This window comes from Sciurus carolinensis, chromosome 9 (assembly GCF_902686445.1).
Source record: "Sciurus carolinensis chromosome 9, mSciCar1.2, whole genome shotgun sequence".
Taxonomy (NCBI): Eukaryota; Metazoa; Chordata; class Mammalia; order Rodentia; family Sciuridae; genus Sciurus; species Sciurus carolinensis.
In genome coordinates, this window is record NC_062221.1 from 65,091,991 (window position 1) to 65,119,125 (window position 27,135).

General features: G+C 46.8%; 1 protein-coding gene across 3 annotated transcripts in view; it reads left to right on the plus strand.

Annotated features, from left to right (window-relative positions):
* Bdh1 (3-hydroxybutyrate dehydrogenase 1) overlaps positions 1 to 26,789 on the plus strand; it is a 47,303-nt gene extending 20,514 nt beyond the window's left edge. For all 3 annotated transcript variants that reach the window (XM_047564480.1, XM_047564481.1, XM_047564483.1), the window contains exons 3-7: positions 6,198 to 6,270; positions 7,237 to 7,347; positions 16,978 to 17,119; positions 23,263 to 23,415; positions 24,548 to 26,789. In XM_047564480.1, the coding sequence (XP_047420436.1) occupies positions 6,198 to 6,270; positions 7,237 to 7,347; positions 16,978 to 17,119; positions 23,263 to 23,415; positions 24,548 to 25,017 (949 nt within the window). In that variant the 3' untranslated portion in view covers positions 25,018 to 26,789. The remainder of the gene's footprint in view (positions 1 to 6,197; positions 6,271 to 7,236; positions 7,348 to 16,977; positions 17,120 to 23,262; positions 23,416 to 24,547) is intronic.
* The last annotated feature ends 346 nt before the right edge of the window (positions 26,790 to 27,135 follow it).

Sequence of the window (27,135 nt, forward strand, 5' to 3'; positions counted from 1 at the left end):
GGGAACCTACAGGGAAATACTGTCTTCACCCTTGGGCTTTGGGCTAGAACCCTGGGGCCCTCTTGGCCCTGGTGAGCTAGTATATCAGTTAAGACTGCAGCACACTGACAGTAGTATAACACCCAGAAATCTCAGACTGGTGGGACTCTAGAGGACCCAGGTTCCTTATTTCCACCCCCCCCCCAGGAAAAAAAGTGGTTTTACCCCTCTAAGGAAGTGGGGTGTTTTTTTTGCTGTTGTTTGCTTACTTTTTAAATTATTTTTGCCATGTTGTGGATTGAACCCAGTGCCCAATACGTGCTCAGGTTCTCTACCACTGAGTTACCTCCTCACTCCTTTTTGTTGTTTTATTTTGAGACAGGGTCTTGCTAAGTTGGCCAGGCTGGCCTTGAACTTGTAATCTCCTACCTCAGCCTTCTGAGAAGCTGGGTTATAGGCATGCACCACCATGCCTGGATTTTATTTTTAATCTTTTGTGGTGCTCTGGCTCAAACCCAGGACCTCAAGCATGCTAAGCATGCACTTCACCACTGAGCTACACACAGAGCCAAAGGGTGGTTTTGACCTCTGTTTGCAGGTTAGCCTCACCTAGCGCACTATGGGGAAAAGAAAATCTCTATGCTTCACCCCTGGGGATTCTGACTTAATTGGTCAGGGTGAAGCCAGGCATGGGAATAGTTTAAAAAGTTTGCCTGTAAATTTTTATTTTTTCCTTTTTCTGGTGGTGCTGGGAATTGAACCCAGGACCTCATGGGTGCAAAGCATAAGCTCTACTACTGAGCTATATCTTCCCTGTCATTTTTGAAAAATTATTTTATGGAGACCTTAAACATATACAAAAGTGGAAATAGTGTACTAGTCCTTTGTATACATATTACCTGGCTTTCCATAATTATACTGCCAGTGCTTCCTGAGTCACATCCCTAGCCCTGACCTGAATGGCACATTTTGTGAATTTTTAAAAAAATATACTATTTAGAATAGGTACTATAGCACATGGCACAAAGTTCAATGGCACAGAATAGTAGACAGAAAAAACAAATCTGTCTCCTGTCTTTTCTCCCTTATTGCCAGCTTCTACCTTGCCCCTTCCTCTTCTACTTATTATTATTAGTTTCGTATTAATTTTAAAACTAACACAGGGGCTGAGGGTTTAACTCAGAGGTACAGCATGTGCTTAGTGTGCTCAAGGGCATGGATTTGATCCCCAGCACCACATACAATAAAAAAAACTAATGGAATTTTCATTTCTAGAAAAAAAGAGTAGTTGTACTTTTTTCTCTATTCCTCCTGCTCAGCACAGCTAAAAACCTTGGATGTTGTATGAAATGAACATAAAAAGGCTCTAAAGGGTGGAAAGAAGGCAGACCAGCTAGGGACCTTAGGATCCAAGAAATGACATAGTCATTTTCTAGATTTTCTTTTTACTTCATATATCCCGACATGGAGCTGAAGAAGCTGGCATCCCAGAAACACCAGTGAGCTCAGACACAAAAAGACCCAACAAAAGCTTGCTTTCTCTAGCCAAGGAACCAGCCTAACAAGATAGAAAACTATTAGACAGTGATGGCTCTACTCCAGCCAAACACAGAAAAAGCTGTGGCCTCACATTTCCCTCTAGCAAAGGTCAGGGGGGAACCTAGACTTCCATCTCACCAGGTGAGGGACTCCAACTCTCAACCAGGAGTAGTGTCAGAGAAAATTAAGGCGGGACCAGAACCGCCCTTCTTACTCAGCAGTAATAGGCACCTCTGTTTGTTTTTCAGGGAGGGGGAATGTCAGAGGAGGTCTTGTAGAGGGTAGGATTTCTCCTTCACTCTCAGTAATGAGACATGATTTCCTGTAAACTCAGGAAGCAGTAATGGGACACTCTAACCCTTCCTGGCCAGGGAGATACAGTGGAGGCCTGGTGGGGAGCCGAACTCTCTCACCTCTGCCCAACAGTAACCCAGCTCATTCTATGCAGCTAGTATTATCCTGATTCCAAAACCAAACACAGTACCAATAAAAAGATTGAAGAAGACTACAGACCCCAAGCCCTCATGAATATAGATGTAAAAATCCTTAAAATATGAACAAATAGAATTCAGCATTATTTTAAAAGAATTGTAGCTGGGCGCCATGGTGCACACCTGTAATCCCAGCAGCTCAGGAGGCTGAGGCAGGAGAATTTAAAGTTCAAAGCCAGACTCAGCAAAAGCAACGCACCAAGCAACTCAGGGAGAACCTGTCTAAATATAATACAAAATAGGCTGGGGATGTGGCTCAGTGGTTGAGTGCCCCTGAGTTCAATCCCTGGTCTCCCCACCAAAATAAATAAATAAATAAATAAAAAGTAAAAAGAATTGTAAACTATGAGCAAATGTGTTTGTTCCAGGGACATAAGAATGGTTCATTATTTGAAAATCAAATTAATGAACTAAAGAAGAAACATCGCCTGATCCTATCTATTAATGAAGCAAAAGCAAAACTTAACAACCATTTATGATAAAAACTATCAGAAAAATAGACATAGAAGGGAACTCCCTGAATACAGTAAACAGCATTTACAATAGACCTGCAGCTAAGATCACAATGGTGAGAGACTGAATGCTTTGTCCTGAGATGGACATGTTTGTTCTCACCACTATCCAACAGAGTGCTCAAGTTCCAGCCAGGGCAATAAGGCAAGAAAAGAAATAAAGTCATACAGATCAGAAAAGAAGAAATAAAACTGTCTCTGTTTGCACATTACATAATTATTTACATAGGAAATCCCAAGGAATACATACACACACACACACACACACACACACACACAAAGCAAACAAATCTCAGAACCAACAAGTGAGTTTGGTAAGGTTACAGGATACATGATAACACAAAAATCATTTATATTTGTATATACTCGCAACAAACATGTGGATATCAAAATTTAAAACAATACCATTTATGATTACTCAAAACAAATGGAGGGGGGCAACGTGTGCTTGTGGTTTGCAGCTCAGTGGTACAGCACTTACCTTGCATGTGCGAAGCCTTGGCTTCAATCCTCAGCACAGCAAATAAGAGAGAAGTAGTTAGGTATAAAGAAAGTGAAACATACCCGGAGTTTGCTAAAACTATACAACATTGATGAAAGAAGTCAAAGACTTAAATAAATGGAGTGTTCAGGGTCATTTTCAATGAAGTGAAGATGTCAGTTCTCTCCAACTGATTATACTGATTTAGCACAATTTCTATCAAAATCCCAGTCATATTTTTTTTTTGTAGATAAAAACAAGATTATTCTAACATTATATGGAAAGCAAAAGAAATAGAATTTGGGTTGGGGATAGCTCAATTGGTAGGGTGCTTGTCTCACTTGCATAAGGCCCTGGGTTCAATCCCCAGCACCACAAAAAAAAAAAAAAAAAAAAAAAAAAAAATGGAATTCTAGAACAACTTTCAGAAAGAAAAATAAGGTAGCACAGAACAGAGAACCCAGAAGTAGACCCACACAAATATGACCAAATGGTTTTTGACAAAAGTTCAAAAGTGATTCAATGGAGGAAAGATAACACCTTTCAAAACATGATGCAGGGCAACTGGCAATTCATAGGCAAAAATTACTCTTTGATCTAAGTCACATATAAAAAATAAACTCAAAATGGATCATAGATTAAATGCAAAATATTGTACAGTTTTTATAAAAAATCATGGAAGAAAATTTATGGGTTCTGAGGTTAGGCTGAGTCCTGCATGACCCATAAAAGGAAAAGTTGATCAGTCAGACTTTATCAAAATGGAATAGTAGCCAGGTGCAGTGGCACAGGCCAATAATCCCAAAAACTTGGGAGGCTGAGGCAGGAGGATTTCTAGTTCAAGGCTAGCCTCAACAAGGTAGCAACATCATATCTCAAAAATAAAAAGGACTGGAGGTTTAATTCAGTGGTAAAAAGTACCCCAGGGTTCAATCCCTAGTACCTCCAAAAAAAAAAAAAAAAGGAAAGAAAGAAAGATAGAGGAACAGTTTTTCCCTGCAGTTGATCCTGTTAAGAAGATAAAAAGGCAAGTTACAGACTAGGAGAAAATATTAGTATATCACATATGTAACCAAGGCCTTTAGAACATCTGAAGGATTTAGTGAAAGAATAAACAATCCACTTAGAATATAGACAAGAACACATGAAGAGCATACAGATGGTGCTGTTGTCTTACTGTTTGTGTTCCACTCAGATTCATATGTTGAAACCCTTACCCCCCAGTTGTTAGTATTAGGAGGTGGAGCCTTTGGAGGTGATTAGTTCATGGACATGGAACCCTTGGCATGGCATTAGTGTCCTTCTAAAAGAGGTCCAAGTCACGTCTCTCCCCTTCTGCCATGTGAAGTTACAGTGAAAAGTCACCTGTCTGTTTAGGAAGTGGGCCCTCACCAGATACAGTCTGCTGATACTTTGATCTTGGTCTTTCTGACCTCCAGAACTGTGAAAAATGTTTGCTATAAATACTCCACTTTGTTGTTTTAGCAGCCCAAACTAGTATTTTGTTTTAGCAGCCCAAACTAAGACAGATGGCAAATGAACACATGGAAAGATGTTCCACATCATTAGCCATTAAAGAAATGCAAATTGAAACCAAGTGAAATCATCATTACACAGGTTTCAGCATCGCTAAGACAAAAAGTAAGTGCCACTACTGAATGCTGGCAAGGATATGGAGAAAGTGGGTCACTCGCACATTTTTGCTGGGAATGTCGTATGTGTGCTCCCCACTCTGTAGCTATAAACTGTTGAGCAGTTTCTTCAAAAACTGAACACACGATTATCACATGACCCAACAATTGCACTCCTGGGCATTTATCCAAGAGAAATAAAAACTTAATGTTTGCATGAAAACCTGTCTGGGAATGTTCATGGCAGTTTTATTCTTAATAGCTCCAAACTGGAAACAACCCAGAAGTCCTGCAGTAGGTCAATAGTTGAACAAATGCCCATGCCTTGAAGCTCTGCTTAGCAATCTGAAGAAAAAGTTCCATATACGCAACAATCTGGATAGATCCCCAGAGAATTACGCTGAATGAAAAAAGCCAAACCCCAAAGATTAATTTACTGTTTTCTTCCATTAGTGTAACATTCTTGAAATGACAAAATTGTGGAGATGGAGAACAGATGAGTGGTTAAGGAGGGTAGGGTGGCGGAGGAGTAGGAGCAGCTCTAATAGGGTAAAGGAACAAAGTAGTGGTGGTGGAATTGTTCTGTATTTTTACTGTTTTAGTGTCAATATCTTGGTTGTGATATTGTATGGTTGGTTGTTTGGTTTGCAATATTAGGGATTAAACCCAGAGACACTCTACCATGGAGTTACATTCCCATCCCTTTTCAAAATTTTTAAATTTTGAGGCAGGGTCTCACTAAGTTGTCCAGACTGGCCTCAAACTTACAACCCTCCTGCCTCAGCCTCTCGAGTTACTGGGATTATAGGCATGCATTATCACACCCTGACTTTTAGTATAGTTTTGAAAGATGTTACCATCAGAGGAGATTGGGCAAAAGGTACCCAACATCTTCCCGTATTCTTTCTTTCTTTTTTTTTTATTATATAAGATAATTTTTTCATTTGTCTTTTTAGTTATACATGACAGTAGAATGTATTTTGACGCATCATACATTCATGGAGTATAACTTCCTGTTCTTGTGGTTGTACATGAAGTGAAGTTACACACTGTATTATTTCTTAACTGCATGTGAATCTATAATTATTTCAAAATAAAAGGGTTAATTGAAATAACAATGAAGAAGCAGCATTAAATTCAGTTGACACTGAATGTGCAGAAGGCTTTAACAAAGCTTTGTCACTGAAGGGATAGTTCATACCTGTATTAGTCTGAAACACTGCCCGTCTGTGTCACCTTGAAAAGCAGGAAGTAGAACTTTATTGGAGTGGGCCACCAGACAGTCAGGTTTGGCAGGGCCTCCCAGCAATAGTGCTTCTGGGTTGGCTTTATCCTTGGGATGGCTGTACAGTGGCTATGGTGACTACTACAAATGCTGGCTCACTGCCCACCAGCCTAGCCACCTGGTGGAAAGAGGGTTTCTTTCTCAGCTGTACCAGCAAGTTGTCCCCAGAGCCTGGAACGGGGAGATAACCAGTGGGGCTTTAGGCTGGGTGCTGGCTGAGCATGTCCCAGTCTAGGGCGGGAGCTTAGCCTCATGCTCTTGGCTTCTTTTTTCTTGTAGACGCACACTGTTGTTTTGCTCTACCTCCTTCATCTCGATCAAGCACCGGACTTATACCAGTGAGGTGGACCCGGTGAGTGAAAGTCCAACTCCCTGGGGAATCAGCCAGATGGTCACAGCCCTTCCTTCTGGATCCCAGACCTTGAGCCATCCTCAAGTAGGGCCTTAGCACTGTTGGGACACTCTGAACCACTTTCTCATTTATCCTTATCCTGAAACCCCACATCAGTAGTGAGACCCACACTCTTGGACCTGTGGGGGCGCTGTGATGAGGCACTCCCACCCCTCCCAGCCACGGGGTGTCAGTGAGGCCTGCTGGGGAACTGGAACTCCCACCCACCCAGCAGGTTGGGGCTTAAGAGGGAGTCTCTGAAATTTCTCAGCCCTGGTTTCCATTCCAGCTAACTACATAGGGCAGTTAAAACATGTCTTTCTTTTCACTGGTAACAGGGTGTAATGATCATGCTTTCTGTAGGTGATTGTGAGAATTAGATAAGAAGAGCGTATGTGCTGAGCCTTTCACACAGTCAGTGTCACCCTTAAGAATCAGAGCTTTGGGCTGGGGTTGTGGCTCAGTGGTAGAGCACTTGCCTCGTATGTGTGGGGCACTGGGTTCCATCCTCAGCACCACATAAATAAATAAAATAAAGACATGGTGTCCATCTACAACTAAAAAAAAAAAAAAAAAAAAAAAAAAGAAAAAAAGAAAACAATCAGAGCTTTGAAGATGATGATGATGATGACAATGATGATAACAGTGATTGTAATCTTGGGAACCAAAATCCTGAAACCAGAAGTCATTTCCCCTGGCAGGCTTGATAGTTGGTGGCAGAGTCTGAATTGGAGTCTGGTCTCCTGATTCTGACTCCAAGATTTTTGAAGTACATGTTAATGTTTACTGTTTCTCCAGACAGCAAGAGCCAGGAGGGGAGGGCCAGGCCTGGGCTACTCAGCACTGTTACCACCCAGAGGGCGGGAGCCCCATTCACTCTGCCTCACGCCTCTGCATTCCTAACTGGGGTCTGACCTTCTAAAATAGGTTGGCAGCAAAGCTGTCCTGGTCACTGGCTGTGACTCTGGATTTGGGTTCTCCTTGGCCAAGCATCTGCATTCTAAAGGCTTCCTTGTGTTTGCTGGCTGCTTGTTGAAGGTAAGAGAAGGCCATTTTTTTTTCACTATTGTCCTTTACATGTAGTCACTATTTGTAGCTTTTATTAAAAAAAAAAAAAAAAAAAGCTTTCCTAACAACTGGTTCATCTGTTCCTTAAAATAACCTGTACCTTTCCCACTGGCTTCAATCTCATTGTTCTCTGTAACTTTTCCAACCATTCATTCAGCCAGCCATCTCTCCATCCATCCATCCATCCATCTATTCATCCATCCATCCATCCATCATTTATTCATTTGCCAAGAGTTATGATGTGCCTGACACTTTGCTAGGTGCAGTAAAAGATTAAGACCTGATCTGTGCCCCAAGGAACTCACTGTCTGGTGATGAGAGGACACCATGCACAGTCACAGCTGAAGAATTAGAATGAAGAGCATTCTCAGGGACATGCAAGAATGTCAAGAGAGTGCAGAGAAGGAAGGGATTGATTCTGGCATGACAGAGGACATGACATTAGTCCTGGGCCATGAAGAATAAATAAAGCTTTCATCAGTGGAAACTGGGAAGAATGACCTGTGAGACAGAAGGACTAACCTCAGCAGAGTCTTGCAACCATGAAACTCCTTTGGGTGATCAAGTGAAATTTAGGGTGTATGAAGGGAAGTGCTGGAACACAAAGCTACAAAAGTAATTAATGGACTGTTTCCCTGATTTAGAGAATAGTTCAACCATCATCACAATTCAGCTTTTTTTTTATTAGAACATTATATTTATATATAGTAGTTGGGTTCATTTTGACAAAACTATACATGCGTGGAATTTGATTTACTCCATTTCAGTCCCCATTCCCCCTGCAATCCAGTTTGTTTGTTTGTTTTTATACCTGGGACTGAACCAGGGACTTAACCACTGAGCCACGTCCCCAGACCTTTTTTGTGTTTTATTTAGAGACAGGGTCTCGCTAAGTTGCTAAGGCTGGCTTTGAACTTGCGATCCTCAGTTTACAATTATTATCTCTTTTGCTTTTTCTGTACATTTCACATACACAGAATTATATAATCTATGGTCTTGTGCCAGGCTTCTTTTACTTAGGATAATGTTTTTGAGATTCATCCATGTTGTAACATGTATCAGTAGTTCATTCCTTTTTATTGCTGAAAAATATTCTATCAAATGGATATGCTATACCTTTAAAACTTCCGTTCAGTAGTTAATGGGTATGTGGATTAAGATGTTTAGATTTTTGGTCATTTTGAGTAATGTTTCTATGACATTCACATATGTGTCTCTGTGTACACATGCATTTTTACCTGGTTACTTTTAGTGGAATATAGATACCACAATATGGGAATTAGGTGTGCTCATTGCTAATGGTCATAGGGCATTGCTGCTCCTTGTTTTTCTCAGTGGACAGAGCTCAAAGAAGTTATATCTAATCATATACATATATACAAACTGTCTATTTATATAGGTTTCTCTGAAGTGTTTTTGGCTATTAATTGAAGGTATACAAAGTACCATGTTTAAAAGTTATTTGGATTAATTTTTGTTTTTTCTTTATCATTATGTTATTAATTTAAAATATATTTTGTTTATGTTTTGTTTTCCTCCATTCTTGTTGACTTAATTCCATTTTTGAATATGTGAAACATTAACAAGGTCATAAAGTCAAAATTATACAAGAAAAAAAAAAGGTAGAATAGTTACTCCTCTCCTTATCTTTTCTACCCCATTCTTTCATTTCCCCCTTCTTACGCAAATTGGAATGTTTGCATAGTGCCTAGATTCTTTTGTGCTTTTTTTTTTAACCTAATAATACATCTTCGAAGTCCCTGTGTGTGACTTCACAGAGCTTTTCTTCTCTTTTGTAGTGGCTCTACAGTACTGCATTGTGTGGGTGGACTATAATTTACTCCACTAGTCTCTCAGGTTTTTTTTCTGTATTTTGCAATTATAAATAATGCCACACGAATAACCTTGTGCATATGTAGTTTTATGTTATTGGGGGTTTATATTAGGGTAAGCTTCCAAAAGTGAGATTGCTTTCAGGCTAGGAGATAAATGAAATGAATTGTCATATTTCCAAATTTCATATGGGTTATATAATTTTATATTCCTACCAATACTGTAAGTCAGTACCTATTTCAACACAATTTCACCAACACAGTGTGTTTATGCTTTAGATTTTTCTCAATCTGATAAATGAGGACTGTATTTCAGTATAGTTTTGACATGTATTTCTTTTATGAGTGTCCACCCCTGTTCCTCAGGGTCAGGATGCAGACACCGTACATATATATCACCTGTGCTCTCATTCTGTTGGACAAAACTTAGTCACATAACCTTACCTGGCTACAAGGGAGTCTGGTAAATGTAGTAGGTATTCTGAGATAATATGTACCCTGCTTAAAAAGTCATGGTTTGCCTGCTATAGAAAGGAATAACGGGTGTTTGGGAAAACTTGCTGTCTCTACTCAGTGGGTGAGACAGTTTTCATTTTGAAAACGGTCGGAATCCAGGTGTTAGTCAGCCTTCTGTCACTATAATAAAACACCTGATATAATCAACTTATAAAGGGAAAAGATTGTTTATGGCTCACAGTTTTGAAAGCTCCAGTCCATGCTTTGTTGAACCTATTGCTTTGGTTAGTTAGGCAGCACATCATGGTGGGAGTGTGTGGTGGAGCAGAGCTGCTCACCTCATGTCTAGGATGTAAAAAAAAAAAAAAAGGAGCGGGGGGCCAGGGTCCCATAATTTCCTTCGAGGGCATGCCTCCAATGACCTGAAGACATCTCATGAGATCCCAGCCTCTAAAGGTTCTACCACTTCCCAACATTGTCAGCCTGGGGACCAAGCCTTAACACAGGGGCCTGTGGGGGATTTTCAAGACTTATACTATAGCACCAGGGAATGGTGTGTGTGTGTGTGTGTGTGTGTGTGTGTGTGTGTGTGTGTGTTTGTGTGTGTATGCCAGGATTGAACCTAGGGCCTAGAATATGCTAGGCAAGTACTCTACCACTGAGCTACATCTCCAGCCCAAGGAATTTTTTTATACTAGCTTTAATATCTTTGTAAAAATGATCTCTCTTGCTGGACAAACACCTATATTCCCAGCAACTCAAAAGACTGACATAGGAGGATCAAAAGTTTAAGGCTTGCCTTGGCAACTTATCGAGATTCTGTCTCAAAATAAATAACTATAAAGGGCTGGGGATGTAACTCAGTTGTAGAGTGCCCCTGGGTTCAATCCCCAGTACCACAAAACAACAGAAAAAAAATTGTTTCTGTTCAATGTAAATTTTCAATAAAATAAATAAGAACAAATAATAAAGCAATTCACATTGCCATCCTCTGAACATTGTTTCAGATCAGTGAAGGGTTTGTCTTTTGAATCTTTACTTATTTTGAATTTATGAATGTAATAGAACATATTCATAACATTAAAACAATGTGGAAAGGAATTTCATGAAAGAATGAAGTCTTCCCTTTTTGTTGCCTCAAGGTAACTTACATTCAGGTGTGCACATCATCTGTGACTTTTGCTATTAAAAACTGTTGGGGGGGCTGGGGATATAGCTCAGTTGGTAGAGTGCTTGCCTGTCAAGTACAAGGCCCTGGGTTCAATCCCTAACACCACAAAAAACCCCAAACAAACAAACAAACAAAAAAACTGTTGGGGGCCATCTGTAAACCATGTGTGGGAACTGAACGATGTTTGAGTCATAGGCAGGGAAGTCACTGTCTTGGGAACTCTCAGGCGGAAACCCCCTGGTGCGAGACTGCCCACTTTATGCTGGCACCCTGACCTGCTCACTGCTCAAGGTCAAGCACATCCTCCCAGCGATGGGCTCACTGCAAGACCCCTGCCACACAGAGAAACAAGCACCAGAACAAAACTCCTCCCATTGAAACCTTATCCCTGCCTTTGATGTCCTCCCGCTTAAGTAAAGAATTAGGGCCTTTTTCAGTTGTTCAGTTCCAGTTCCTATCAGGACTGGAAGACCTATCAGGTGCTCCACTTTTTAAATCTAATCTTTGGCTTTGTCTTATTTCTTTTGATTATTTCAGACCTTTTATTTTTTCAGGCAGCTCACACCTCCTGAGCAGGAACCTGCTCTCTCAGGGTGCTGGCCACCCCTTCATAAAAAGCAAAGCCTCAGTTGGGGATGGAGTTCTGTGGTAGAGTGCTTGCCTGGCATGTGTGAGGCCAAGGGTTCAGTCCGCAGAACCACCACCACCACAACAGAAAAGTGTCATTGAGTAGCCTTTCGTGTATATCTTTGCATGCTTTTCTTGGAAATTCTTTTTTATTTATTTTGGTACCAGGGATTGAACCCAGGGGTGCTTAACCACTGAGTCACATCCCCAGCCCTTTTTTATATTTTTATTTTGTGGGAGGGTCTCATTAAGTTGCTTAGGGCCTTACTAGTTGCTGAGGATGACTTCGAACCTGTGATCTCCTGCCTCAGCTCTGGAGCCACTAGGATTACAGGCTTTTTATTGGCAATGCTTAAGAAGAATTTGTAGATGTGAAAGAACTAGTTAGAAGGGGGTACAGGCTTTAGATTTTTTTCAGATCTACCAAATTGCTCCCCCAACAGGCTCTCGTACTGTCTCCTTCCTCAGGCAGTGCATTGAAGAACCTGTTTGGGGAGGGGTGTGGGTGGTGGGCGTGGCATGCTTGGAGCTGGGTTCTCTGCGCATGCGGAGCTGCCTCAGCAGATCCTGGCAGGAACTGTGATGCCCCAAAATCATTTGGTGCCTTTAGACTCCCTTGTCCTATGTTTAGCCCCTGTGCCATTGTGCTGGTTTGTCCAATGACACAGGGCCACAGCTTGATTCCACAGCAGTGGGCAGAGGCTGCTATGTGCCACTGTTTGCTGTAGAAGGACCTTCAAGGGTCAGTTCACTGACCCAGGTATAGAACAAACACTTTCCCTCCCTGGCCCTCAGTTTCCTCTTAATTACAATAACAGGAATGTATTGATGATCTTAGGTCCTTCCATTCCTGTAGCTATGATTCCATGATGTGGTGATTGGAACCACACAAGTACCACTCAAGATTCTTGCTAGGTTGCTTCTGTTGGAATTTACCTACCTGTGACTACTTCTATCTGGCATCTCATGAGTTATGCAAATCAGAAACCTGTCCGAGTGGCTAATAGCTTAGTGGTAGAGCTTGTGCTTAGCATGCTTGAGGTCCTGGGTTTGATCTCTAACACTGCGAGAGGGGGGTGGGGAGATCATTTTCCTGGATCATTTCAGCACACACACACACACACACACACAAATTATACACACTGCACACCACTGAGGCCTATGTGTACTACAGCCTATTTCTCCATTCCCCTTCATAGAAAGTACCCCCAAGGTTGTTTATACTTGATATTTTCATATATTTACACACACTCCATTTTCTTTTCAACTCACCTATATTAGGTCTTGCCCTATCTTCTGTTTGTTTATTTATTCAACAAATATTTGTTGAGCACTTACAGTGAGCAGACAATATTCTCTATAGGACATACTGCACACAACCATTCAGGGAAAAGTTTTTGCCCTTGTGGAGTTGATATTCCAAGGCAGAAATGCAGACAAGAATGAGATAAATAGGTAAGTTGCTTCTCTGTGGGATGACCAGAGCTATGGAGAAGAATAAAGCAGGCAAGAAGACAGGGCAGGAATGTGATAGAGGGATGCAGGACCTTACCAAGAAGGTACCGTGGTGCGCTCCCTTGCCCCAGAGGAGGTCAGGGAGCAAGGGCTGCAGATATGTAGGGGACAGCCAAGCCCCAGGCCCCAGAGGAAAGAGACCTGGTATATTTGAGGCCACTGTGGCTGGTGCAGAGAGGAGAGGGGAGTAGCGGGAGGTGAGGCGGTGCAGGGAGCAGATCTGGTATACTCAGCAAGGCTTGATGAGAGGCGATGTCTTATCACCAGCTGAAACGATAAACGAGTCCTGTAAAGTGAGTGGAGGTAGCGTGTCCAGGCACCACCTGTGGTTTGAGGTGCCTTGGCACCCAGTGCCCTCATGGAGGAAGGGGAGATGGGCTGGGAAAAGAAGGCAGAACCCAGCCAGGGGGACCCCAAATGTCTCTGACCCAGACCTTCTCAAGGATGCCAGTGGCCTCCATTTTGCTAATTGCATTGAGTGTTTCTCTGACCACATTCACCCAGCAGCAACTTTGGACCAGATTAGCCACTCTTGCTAATAACACTTTGCTTCTAGAATTCATGCCCTCTGGGTTCCTCTCATTTCCTTCTTTGGATCCTTCTCTAGCCCATCTTGGAAATGTTACCGTGCCTGGCCAGCTCCTCTCTCTGCAGGTTCCAATACATGTGGTAAAATGCTCACCTATGACGTGTGTCACGTGTCCTCACACCCTGCCTGGAGTGTGAGACCGCCTGGTACTGTGTGCTGAGAGACTGAACCTGCTCTGCCAGGTGAACCCATCACCTGCTGTGGTGGTGTGAGAGCTAGAGAGTGGGAAGAGTTGTGAGCTGTCCCCACTTTCGTCCCAAGTGAAAGGCAGTGAGCTTTAAGAGAACTGCCAGGAGAGTCTAGAGTGTGATGCTGATGCTCACCAAAAGAAGTCTGAAGGCCTGGGGACAAGCTGGAGTGGCTCACCTGCAAGCAGGGCTGTGAGGGCAAAAGGCTGCTCTTCTGCCTAGCAGGACACAGCTGCTGGGACCTGGTCGACAAAGAAGTTATCTTTGGGGCACTTGCCCAGTGAAACTGCTGGGCGGGTCTATCCCGGGCCCAGGACTGAGGGAGAAGATGCCCAGCTGGAGGAAGCATTCTCGTGCCCAGAGATGGTAGTCAGAGGTCTCCAGGGGCAGGGTCTCTGCAAAATCCACAAAAGCACCCCAGGGAGGAAGAGTCAGCTCTTGGGTTTCTGCCAGATCAAGGGTAGCACAGCAGATGAGCAGCCTCAGAAGACTGTATACCTGCCCTCAAATTTCCTGCCCCTGGGTCCAACCTTGGGAGGGTTAGAGAGAAGGGAATAGGAGAGGAGGAGCTAGAAAATGGAGAGAAAGAGGGAGAAAAAAACCTCTACTACCTCCTGGCCTCCCATACTCCTTCTGACCTGTTGAGGGGTTAGCTTCAAGTAGGATACAAGTTGGGAGTTTGGGTATCTAAACTGGGCTGGGCTGGAATTATTTGATTAGTGGACTGATGGACTCCACCCAGATGAAGCCTGCCTGTATCTGTGCATGAGTAGAAAAACTCTCAAGACTTGCCTGAAATTTCATCCAGGGGTGGAAGAAAATAGCTGATAGGTGAGGATGAAGGGATAGAGAGGAAGAAGTGGATTCGTTGGTAAACCAGTTATACCAGCACCGCGTGGCAGGACCAGAGCTTGTTTCTGGGCAGCAAGACACAGGCTGGCAGACTCTGGAGGCCTGAGGAGGAGAACCAGGGAGGTTGTGTGGCTGGGCAGTGAGGCCTTGGCTGAGTACAGGTGAGTCCTTAAGGGGACAGGCTACCATCATCTGCAGCCAGCAGCATGTCTGGTGGCTTGGGAAGATAGGGCAAGCTCAGTCTCTGGCCCTTTGGCATGTCTGTCAGGAGTAGCAGTAGACTGCCCAGGAGCAGGTGAGGGCTCCTGGGGAAGGCGGGGAGGTGGTCCACATGCTGAACCTGAAGTGGGGGGGGCAGTAGGATGAAACTCACTCCTCATTTTGAGCTGAACTTAATTCTTGGCCCCGGTTATGTTCTCTGGGAATGCATAGAGCACAGCTTCTTCTTTAATCATGTCCCTACAATTCTTCACAGTGATCGTCTCCAGTGTCTTTGACTCTGTGCGTGCAGTGTTTGCCCCCCCCCCCCCCAGTTTCTCCTACATCCTTCTGAAATTGCATGATGTGGTTTTCCCAGTCCTAGGGTAGGGTCCGCCTGGTACAAAGCACTTACAAGGCTCAGTCAAACCTGAAGAGAACTTTCCAACCCTAACATTCCGACCATCCTAACCTTCCTGCTGTGCCATGGCCCAGGATATTTGCTTCATGCCCCAGCAGGCCCTGGGCCAGGGAACAGGCATTTCAACTCTCGCTTCATTCTCTGGCAGCTACTATGGTCCTGCTGTAAGAGGTATCGCTATTCCACACACCACTCAGAAAAATCACTGCCAATTAAGTTATGATTGGTGAAGATTAATTTTTACATCAAGTGCATATCATCCCTATTGTGAAAACAATGTGTCAGAGCATAGGATGAAATGTGGTCACGCAAGCCACCTTGTGATATGAGGGCTAATGGGAGAGAGCGTGTCAGGTGTTTAGTGTGGTGTTCTGCACCGTACACACTCAGCAAATGATTCTACTTTTATTAAAACTTACAGAGGTGGCACATGCCTATAATCCCAGTGGCTTGGGAGACTGAGGCAGGAGGCTTGCAAGTTCAAAGCCAGCCTCAGCAACTTTATGAAACCCTGAGCAACTTAGTGGGACCCTGTCTCATAATAAAATATAAAAACATCTGGAGATGTTGCTCAGTGGTTAAGCACCCCTGGGTTCAATTCCCAGTACCAAAACAAACAAACAAACAAAAACCTGGTAGCAGCTGCCCAGTGGCCCCACACAGACCCTTATCCATCTCTCCAGCCCTCCATCCTCCACTGCCTTCTGTCTCTGCACTGACTGCAACAGATGACTCATGGTGGGATCCTCTTACCTCTTCCTGAAGGGCTCCATCCCCATGGGCCCCCTGTCGTCCATGTCCTCAGATGTTGCTGCCTTTAAAAGGTCTGCCCTGTGGTCCCTCCCTCAGTGCTCCTGCCCACCTCCGGTGGGATCCCGACAGCCAGCACATCTGTCAGAGCTTGCTCATCTGTCTCCTTCCCCAGAACATGACTCCAAGGACAGGGACAGTTCATTTGTCTTCATGTCTCCCGCTTCTCACATTGCCAGGATGTGGCAGAGCCTGAGAAATGTTTGCCAAGTGAATGACACTTTTTCTTGTGCTTAATAAAACCTTGTGCTTTATAGTTAGCAGGTTGCCCTAAGATTTCTTTCCTTATTTTATTGATCTAAGCAGTGTTCTTATTTTACAGCCAGAAAAACTGAGCCCCTGTTAGGGGCACACCTGAGGGCACAGGGCCTGGTTAGCGACTGAACTGGAATTGGAGCCTGTCTCTGGCCTCTTACTGAGTTGGGCTTCATGGTCCCTTGACTTAGAACAAAAAATGGGAAACTGGCAGCCTTCTGGTCATGCATGGCCTAGGGACATGCTTTAGCCCACACAGAGGTTTTTCTTTTCCACTGAGGTGAATAAGTTGTCAACACATTAAGAAATTTGACGTAATACCAATTACTAGCTGAAAAATCTGAGCACTGGCAACACTGGGCTTTCAGACTCACAAGGGCAACAAGTAGTGTATGTGCTCTGCTGCTAGGGTCCCCACCTTCCACCTAAGTCCCTGACGGTCCACATGGCCCTGGAGCAAGGTTTTCGCTCTGCTCATGGTGTCCCTGTGGCACTTAGCTTGATGCTTAGAAGTCACCAGTGCTGGGGGACAGGCACTGGCTGCACCCCCAGAGAATACCATGTGTTGTCAATAAGCCAGAGGCTTTGGCAGGGACCTGGTCAGCCCTGGCTTGGCAGCATCCTTATTCTAAGTCTGCCCTGGGAAGGAAGGTGGGAGATGAATGCAGCCTTTCTCTCTTCCCTAGGACAAAGGGGATGCTGGGGTGAAGGAGCTGGACAGCTTGAACAGTGACCGGCTGAGAACCATCCAGCTCAATGTCTGCAACAACGAGGAGGTGGAGAGAGCAGTCGAGATGGTCCACTTAAGCCTGAAGGACCCTGAGAAAGGTAGGGGCCACCTTGTGGCAGGACAGGTAGCATGTAGCGCCATTCAGAGGGGGCATGTCCTAAATGCCCGCCTCCATTTGCTGGCATCCTGCCAAAAGCCTCCTTTATTTATTGTTTAAACTCTTCCTCCTGCTCAGAGGAGGAAGTGGATTAAGTTAAACACACCTGGGGAACAGGACAGTGTGAAACCAGCCAGAAGACGATTTCGGGAGCATAGGAGGGCTGAGTGGGTATGCACTGGTTCAGGCCAGTACAGCTAGTGCTCGTTGAATGCCCATTCTGGGCCGGGTTCTGGGCTGTGCACTCAGGATGACCAAGGCACAGTTTGTCCCTAAGGATATGTAGGACATTAGAGGGCCACTGGTTATAACGTCAAGGACCAACACACTGAGAGGTAAGACAGCATAGGAAATGGGGGTGCATCCAGTCTTGGGAGTGGGATGGGAATGGGTCAGTGTGACAGAGGATGGGGAAGGTCAGTCCAGGAGCAGGGAAGCATGGACAATCGTGGGCAGCGGCCCAGGTGCTGGGGCCTGGTGAGGGGTCTGGTCCCAGGGTAGGGTCTGGTGGAGGTGATGGCAGCAAATAAGACTGGGAAAGGTCAACAGGGCCTTGGGTGCTAGGCCAACAGAGTGTGCCGCTCTCCTGAGGACCCTTGGGGGCCACCAAAGGGGTTGTCTGGAGGGGAATGGCCTGGTCTGTTTATGAAACTCACTCTGGGGACAAGCTCACTCTAAGGACCAGAGTGGCAATGTGGAGGGTGGGTGTGAAGGGAGAGTGTGGTTCAAAAGTCCTGGACTATGGTGGGGGGCATTGGGAAAGGAGGGATCAGACTCAAGAAGTGCTGAGCAGGCAGAGCTAGAGGGGCCTGATGACGTGGACACAGGTCGAGGGAGAGGCACGAGGTCCCTGTCCTACACCCCTGGTGTCCTCAAGTTGCAGGAGCAGGTTGAGGTGTAGGAAGACACCGAAGTGCTCATGGGACACCCAGGGGGAGTGTCCAGAAGGACTTCTGGGGACTGTGAGTATTTAGGGGCCAGGTTTTTCAGAGGTTGGATAGAGAATCCCAAAGCTAAAGGAACAGAAAATTTGGGGGTCCAGTGACCAATGGGGTCAAATGCTGCAGAAGGTTCCTGTAGCACAAGCACCCAGGTGTCCCCAGTGTTTTCCAGTTCAGTCACATGGAGGACCTTGCTGGGAAGAGCTCTGTTAACCAGCTCCAGGGAGCACCATGCATACAGAGTAGGGCAGCAATGGCTGGGGCTCGGACAGCTGGCAGCTCAGGGCATCTGTGGAAAAGCAGAAAAGTGAGCCTATGCTGTCGACCTTTGTGCAGCCCCGGCAGAAACAGGGCGCCTCATCTAGCTCTCTGCTTCTCTCCACAGTGTGCTGGAGGCAGCTGTCCTGAGCAGTGACTCTAGTCGTGGATGGGGAGGGGGAAGGAGGGTGGTCAGCATCTGTCCTGTGCCTTCTGTGTGGCGCGTGGGTGGGTCGGGTGGAAATGCTGGCATCTCTGAGAACCCCACCTGTGCTGTGTGGCTGTCTGTGGGTAAGCTGGTGCTTTGTGGGTAGCTTGTCACTGGTGTCACCTCAGCAGCCCAGTGCCACCCCCACCTCCACAACGGCCTGTTCATTCGGGCCCTTGTGTTCTCTGAGGAGAGGCCTGCGAGTTGCTGAACTCATTGAACATCTGTTTAATAATTAACAGGCAGAGCCTGCGCTCCTGTCCCAATAAGAAAAGGCAGGACGGGTCCCACCGGGATGATTACCCGCCCGAGCACCCAGCCTGCCTCACTGCAGCGGTGGTAAATCCTCCTCTGCCCTCTCTGCCCACCCTGGGAGGTGGTAAATTGCCCTCATAAACCATCAGGCAAGAAAACAGCTGCAGTCAGTGCCACGAAGCCACTGCGTTTGCCTGTGGGGCTTGTGGTGATTTAAACTGCTCATGAGAGGACTCGCCTGGGGGGCCTGGTGCAGAATGGGGCTGCACCAGGGCTGGGGGCTGCTCAGGGATGTGGTCCTTATGGCAGGACACTGGGGCAGAACCAGCTCCGTCCCCTGTACTGGATTGGCCAGTTGGACTAGCCCAGCAAGGCAGGGTCCCCACGCCCCCCGCCACACAGCGGGAGGTGCTGTCCTCCGCCCTGGCATCTGGGCTTAAACCCAGCACCCACACAAAGACTTTTCCCTCCTGCCTTTTCCACAGGAGGCATTCTGGGGAGGGGTTGATAAAACACTCACCATGGCCTCCCTTAACCCATACTGAATTTTTTGGAAAAGGATTTGACGACTTTTAGGTCCAAAAGGGAAAATAAATCTTTCAGATGTGCGGTTGCGTGCCTCCTCCTCTCCCTCTCCTTTCTCCTCCTCCTACCCCCATTCTGTCTCTGCCTCTTCCATCTTTCTCCTCCCTTTCCTCCCTTCTGGCTCTGGATGGCTTTCCCTCCATGGGCGATGCTGGCTTTGAACTCCAGGTGGTGCTCTCCCAGAGTTTTCCACCAGCTCTGGCCACCTCTGATTCACAGCCACCCAGAGAGGAACCTCTCAGAAGAGGTGTCCTCCTGCTCCCTGGCTATTGGGGCACATTTTGATAGCAAGTTTGTTGCCTGTCACCCTGGCTCCATGCAGCAATTGTTACCAAAGCCTGGGGAGCCAGCCTTTGAATGGAATTGTTCAGCGGGACTCTGGAACTGGACATCTGGACATATGGAACTGGACATCTGGAACCTCTGACCAGCCCTTCCTACCCCCATCCTAAGAAAGCTGGGCAAAGGGACCAGAGGGCAAGCTGTGGGCGTGGCTTGATCCTGGCATCATTACTTACCAGTCAATCAGTAAACATTTACTGAATACTTGCTGTATACTTGGTAGTGTGCTGGCAGGAGGAACTGGTGGTTGGATACCTGCCAAGTGGCTTTGGGACAAAACCTTTCCAGAGCTGTTATAACCCTGGGGGCATTACGCTGTGGACAGGGAAGGCCCTATCCCACATCCTCAGTCTGGTAGTGAGTGGAAGACTGGGTTTACTCTGGGCTTTCCCTGGGCTTTGCCTCTTAACAGAAGCGTGATGTGGGTGTGAACCATCACCTGGGTGGACCTCACCTTGTCCATCTGTGAAGTGGGATGCATTGTGAGCTGCCCAACACTCATGCCCAGATCTGACCACTGCAGGAATACAAAAGCTGCTCTCAGGTTGAGGGGTGGGGAGCTGGACATGTTCAGATTTAGAGAGGCAGAATACATGGGAGGGTGACTGGAAAAGGCCTTGAATACTGAGTTGCGGATGGGAACCTTAGGTGCAGGAAGTGACTGATGGGAGGAAGTTGGCCTGGCTGAGGGGTCATGGGTAGAGGTGGAGAAGAGAGAACAAGACAGGAAACCTGGGAGGAGCCTTCTCTATAGTACAGGAAAGAATTGCCACAGGTGGAAACAAGAAGAAAGAACTGATTCTAATGAACACAGCAAAGAAACCACCATTGGCATGGGGCTAAGTGTAAGGGTTGTGTCCCTGAACAGTCCTGAGTCCAAATCCCATCTCTCCCACTGGTTAGCTGGGTGACACTAAGCAAGGTGCTTAACTTCTCTGAGCCTCAATTGCCTCCTCCTGAAATGGGACAATTTAGTATCTACTTTATAGGTCATTGTAAGGATCAGGTGAGTTAATGAGCTGATCAGGTGAGATCAGCAAAGTTCAGGGCCTGGCAACTGTCATTCTGATACTAACAGTCCTCAGGGACTCATTAGGTAGGGGAGAAGTGAAGGAGCAGGAGTCAAAGAAGAAAGTGAAGCCATTAACAAAGTGGAGCAGCAGCTTGGGAGCTTGATGTGTTGTTGTGGCTAGGGTGAGATGGGAACTGGTGGGACAGAGGACCTGGGGTTGGGAGGGAGAGGGCCATGACACCTGAGGGGTACGTGGAACCACTGACATAGAGGTGATGTTGGAGCTGTTCCAGGAAAACAGCTGTCACCTACATCAGCAGGAATGCTGTGAGCTTATTCGGAGCATTGTCTGAGGACTCTGGAGAGATCCCGGGTCACCTACTACTACTTGTCAAGTCAGCAGAGCTATGATCAAGGAGGAGCGTGCTCTCACAGGTCAAGTTTAATTAAGCTTCTTTGGATAGTCGTGTCAGATGTAATTGTTTTATTTTCAGGTGGAGAAGGTCATGTGATATTGTCCCACATGAATCAAAATATAATGAATCAGACATAAAATCCCTGGAAAATTCCACAAAGTATAGAAGTCTACCTCATAATTCAGGAGAAGCAGACTGAGGACCGGACGTTGGGGGACATCTCTCTTTGGGGTGTCAGAGGATGCTGGAGATGCCCGGGTGTTGTTAATGCCAAGGGACAAGTGAGCATTCAGGAGCATTAGGAGTCCTAGAGAGGTGGAGGAGACTGAAGGCTGGGAGTCAGGGTCCTCAGCACCTGCAGACCCAGAGAGGGCCCTCCGGGCCAGGGCTGGGGCTGGGAACCCAGAGTGGTGTCAGAGGGGACGGAGAGGCAGAGTGTCCATAGAAGCCTGGCCATGGAGGGAAGGAGGGCAGACTGCAGGGGTAAAGAGGCCCTGTAGGATACAGAGACCTGGTGTTTGTAGACAGACATTTACCCAACACACATTTATCGAGAACTTGATGTGTATAGTATTAAAGGGAAGGAGTAGAGAACAGGGAAAATGTTATTGCGTAAGAGAAATAGGATGGTTTCCAGCGTGACAGTGGGAGGGGAATAGGCCCAGGAGTTGGTCCCAACAGCAGGGAGAGGCTTCCTGTTCTTCCTGGGGTCTGGGCTCAGGTAGGGGTGAGGACAGGGAGAGGGTGAGAGCTGTGGGTTGCAGGAATGACTTTTATGTCAGTAGGTCTGCTTCAAGGTCAGGAGGAGAGGTCGGGGTCTCCGAGAGTGCTGAGAGGGGAAGCCCCAGCAGCAGCCGTGGAGAATGGAATAGCTCCTCACAGATGCTCTGTTAACCAGCAATTTCCTCTCTGTAATAAATGTCCTTAATGCTCCATAATTGAAGGAGAAGGCACCAGAGGTCAGTCAAGGAAGCTTTAATTTGGGCAAGGCGGAAGGAAAGCAGCTAGAGAGCAATTGCCCTGTCATTTACACAAGCTTATTTCCCTGAAGAACTGGGAAAGCCAGGCCAGGCCAAGTCCCCACAGGCCTAGTTGCACCTTGGAAGAAACTCAGGACTTTCAGCTGAACGGTGAACCCTGGAGACAAACCTCTGAGGATATCCACAACAGGGCTCTGTCCTGAGGCCCTGGCCGACGTAGCCCTTACACCCTAAAAATGAAACCCCAAGAAGGTCCTCAAAACAAGGCTCTCCAGTGCCCGTTTCCCCCAGTTCAGGTTCAGCTCCGCCTGGACTTCCTGTTTAAACTTAAGTCTATCCCTTCCCCTCAGGACCTCAGTTTCCCTAACTGAGTAGTTAGGAGACTAAATAAAGTCCAAGAGCCTTCCAGGATCAGTATTCTCTGAGTCCCCAAAAGCTAGCAGTCCCTTGTTAGTCTTGCAGGAAACAGTCAACCCAAGTACGCCATGACAGTGTGTGCGCTCTGAGCCCCAGGGCATCCTAAGCTGAGGAGATGGTCTCTGCAGGCAAAGAGCACAGGGATACACAAGGGATATTGGTGAACCGAGTCACAGGGCCTTAACATGTGACAATCATCAGTGTCATGGTTCAGAGGAGGAAGATGAGAATGGAGTCATTGTTGGGAGGGTCTCAGGAGCATTGGGCCTGACCCAGCAGGGATTGACTAAGCCCCTAACTTATTGTGTGAACTTGAAGATTGGGCCCCTTGATGGTCCTCGTGACGTTGACATGGGTGGCATAGAGTGGAGGTGAGGCGAGGCACAGGCTGAGGGGTCCTAGCAGGGCTGAGTCATGTTGGCCTCGGAGAATTGATTCAGGCAGAGGTGACCCAAGGCCTGGACATAAGGGTCATTCCAGACAATCCGGACCTTTAGGTTGGCCTAACTCCTGTCCTTGGGTGACTCTAGAAGTTTCCTGAGAGCTTTTGGCAAGAGGCTGGGAAGATGGAGAAAAGAGACAACAGTTGGGGGCAAGTGGACCGAAGGCGATGGGTGATGTGTGGGGCTTTTCCCACGTGGTGATCACAGTTCTGTCGATTCCTGTCCAGGGATGTGGGGCCTGGTTAACAATGCGGGCATCTCGACATTTGGGGAGGTGGAGTTCACCAGCATGGAGACCTACAAGGAGGTGGCGGAAGTGAACCTCTGGGGCACAGTGCGGACAACGAAATCCTTCCTTCCCCTCCTTCGAAGAGCCAAAGGTGAGTAGGAAGACAGCCCCTTCCTGCCCCTGGACCTGCCATAATGAAAGACCTGTGGTGCCAGAGGCAACATCCACACCAGCAAGGCTGAGCTCCTGACTCCCAGGGCCATGCTGGGCCCATGCTGGTGGGCAGGGATGTGTGGCCAGGTAAGGGGAGAGGGATGTGTGGCTTCCAGGAAGTAGAGTGGCGATAGGCCAGCTGTCTATGCAGCCAGATATAACAGCATCTACTCACTCTGGGAAGTAAGCACCTGTGTACGGGTTGTGTATACACATCATTGTATTGTAGCATGCAGTTAAACAAATGTAGCATCTCCATTCTGTGGGTTATTACACCATAGCAAAAAATGAGACGATTGTGGTATTAAGAATACCAATAATCAAGTTTAGAAATTTGGAAATTAGACAAATACCCAAACCACATTGGGTAGCTGAATGTAAGCAAACTACCCAAGAAGTCCCTGGTTCTGATTTTTTCCCTGGAGTAGCAAACAATAGTGGCAAGACCTATAGATCAATCCCAAAGCCCCAGCAATAACAGGAATGAACACAGGGGTTAGCCATGGGTTTTAAAAGGAAACCCAAACTCTTCCATGACTTCAGACTTAAGAGGTTTCTGAAAGGTGCTCAGGACAGGCCGTGTGAGCCTTTCTAGGTATGCTCCCAGGGCTGGGAGGGGTCGTGAAAGATCCCTGCTAACACACACCCAGCAAGTCACTTATATGCACATCTTACTGGGTGAGCTGAATTTTAAGCTTCATGAAGGCCAGGAGGAAGCTTTAGGCTTCTCAGCATCGGCCCTTGCCTGAAGAGAACGCACAGATCCCCATGGGCACCGCTGTCCCACCTCCCACGTTCTGCTATTGCCTTCTCCCCCTGAGGTGTGATTGCCCGGCGGGGCTCTGTCTGGTTTTGAGTTAGCTGTATGTTCCCCATTATCCTGGTGTGCAGCCTGCTTCTTGCTCATCTCTCCTCCCCTGTCCTGCCTGGCACAGCTGGGCTGCTCAGGAAGATCAAGGGTGCTCACATTGATGGGTGGCCTGAGCTGGCCTTGGCTGCCAAATGAGAAGGGCCTTTGCCTCACAGGGCAGGCAGTACCACCTGAGCAGGCGTTTGCTGTCTCCGTACAGGCCGTGTTGTCAACATCAGCAGCATGCTGGGCCGCATGGCCAACCCTGCCCGCTCCCCGTACTGCATCACCAAGTTTGGGGTGGAGGCTTTCTCTGACTGCCTGCGATACGAGATGTACCCGCTAGGTGTGAAGGTCAGTGTGGTGGAGCCCGGCAACTTCATCGCTGCCACCAGCCTCTACAGCCCGGAGCGCATCCAGGCCATTGCCAAGAAGATGTGGGACGAGCTGCCTGAGGTCGTCCGCAAGGACTACGGCAGGAAGTACTTCGATGAGAAGATCGCCAAGATGGAGACCTACTGCAACAGTGGCTCCACGGACACGTCCTCTGTCATTGATGCCGTCACACATGCCCTGACCGCTACCTCCCCCTACACCCGCTACCACCCCATGGACTACTACTGGTGGCTGCGCATGCAGATCATGACCCACTTGCCAGGAGCTGTCTCTGACATGATCTACATACACTGAAGAGTGACCTGTTGGGGAGCCCCAGAGGGAGGGAAGAGAAGGGGGGAGGGAGCTCATATAGTCACCTTTTGATTAACCACTTGTGGATTATTAATGTCCCAGGAGGACCCATTTTAGCATTAACCAGAGGGAATAACTCAGCCTGACATGTTCCTGTGATGAGTGGCTCAGGCCTTCACATATGGGGTACGGGGTGGGGGCCCTAACTAAGCCTCAGGGCAAACATGGCACATCTATCTAAAGTTGATTTCACACAAAGATTTTGGGGAAATATCTTTATATTAGAAACAGATTTATTATAGAATAGAATCCAGGTTCCTTTACATCTTAAGCCAAAACATCAATTCAAAAAAATTTGATCCTTAAGCCAACCTCATGAGTAAAAAGGACAGATTTTTTTCTTCTTCTGCATTAGATAATTTGTAACTCTGAGAGAACATATGAAGTAACCTTTATTGCTTAGGAGTGGTCCATGTCATGTGTTCCTGCCTTGGATGTGCAAACACTTCACATTTGCATTCCAGAACCACTTTGGATCCCTTTATCCAGGAATCCTCTGGCCAACTCTGTCCTCGCCTGAGCCTTGCATACCAAGTGCCCACTGTGTACCTCTTTGCAAATCCATGGTGCTATTTGACTGGCAGGCAGCCAGTGATTGACAGCTGTCTGTATGGCAGGGGTGCAGATCAATCTGGAGATTTTCATTTGAGATTTCTCCACTCTCTTTGAGGACTTGGTCTAGACTTGTGTGGAAGTGTTCTTTGACTGAGGGAAGTTTGTTGGTTTTCTTGGTTTTGCCTGGAGTGGGACTGGTATTGATTGGGGCTACAGATGGAGCAAGCGCTGAGGTTGGCGCTGTGGCACCTTCTTCCCAGAGGTGGGTCCAGGTGCCCTGTCTGTCTCATGTGGTGCTCACACACACGCACACGTGCACACCTACTTTATAGACCTTCAGGGTGGTCTTCATTGATGGCTTGCTTTTCTGGCTGTGGTCACTTTTGTAATTAAGCCAGGACACTGATAGGCAGAATCTTTGTTACCACTTCTCAGGTTTGTGTTGGAAACCTACCATCCCTGCAATTGCACAGGACCTGGATGTTTGGAGCCAAACAGGAACTACTGTCCTCCAGGCAGCTGCAAGCCTAGGGCAGGTCCTTAGTGCCAACTTTGAAAATCAAATCAAACTGCCATTTCTGCCTTTCCCTGGCGAGGCCTGCCACTAGAGGGAGCCCAACTACTCTGCAGCTGCAGCCCCAACTCGGCTTCCACGCAGTCTGCGGTCTCTCAAGGGGATGTGATTCCCACCCGGGAGATTGCTTGAAAAAAAAAAAAAAGCAAGTCTCCTTTAGAAACAGTGTTCCCGCTCTCCTAGCAGCTGCCTGGCTTGAGCCTGGAGACTGGTGCCAGGAGAAAGCAGAGGTTCCCCGGCAGCTGGAATAGGCCATGGGCACAGACAGTGCCAAGGCAGGGGGGCTCACAAAGAGCAGATTCAGCTGGCCTTGTGGGCCTTTGTCTTCTCTGTCTTCAATAGGGATGCTCTGTCTTAGCTCCCTGTCTGCAGGGTGAGACAGAGAGGGCCTAGAGGGCAGGAGGGAGGCAGGCAGGGCCTCTGGAACCCAGAGAGGACCCTTGATGACCATTGCATTTACATAATAATGAGATGCTTTTGTACCACAGAGCTCGCCTCCAGCAAGAGCCTTTCAAAATCACACTTTACATCTTGGGATGATTTGTTTTCATGCTTAATAAAGGAAAATGGATTAATGCTTGGAGTTACCCAAGTGCTGTGTGCAAGTGCTGTGTGCATCCACCCCTGGGAACTAGAGGGAAGGGGGAATGGCCACATGCTTTGAGTCCTGATCAGCAGTAAACTGAACTCTGGAGAAGCCACATCTGTCTGTCAGGGTCTTCAGTCATAATGCAGGACTGCTGGGTTGGCTCACAGCCTGTTCTGATTTTTAATTTGTATCCCAGTGATTAAAAAGTCCAGGACACCTTCCCTCCAAACAACCTCATTGCTAATTAAATTTTCCTTTTTACCATTCACTTTCTGGCATCTTTAGAGCCTAGCAGGATCTAGTTTTGGCCTTTTCAAGAGACAAGAGGGGTGGGCAGAAC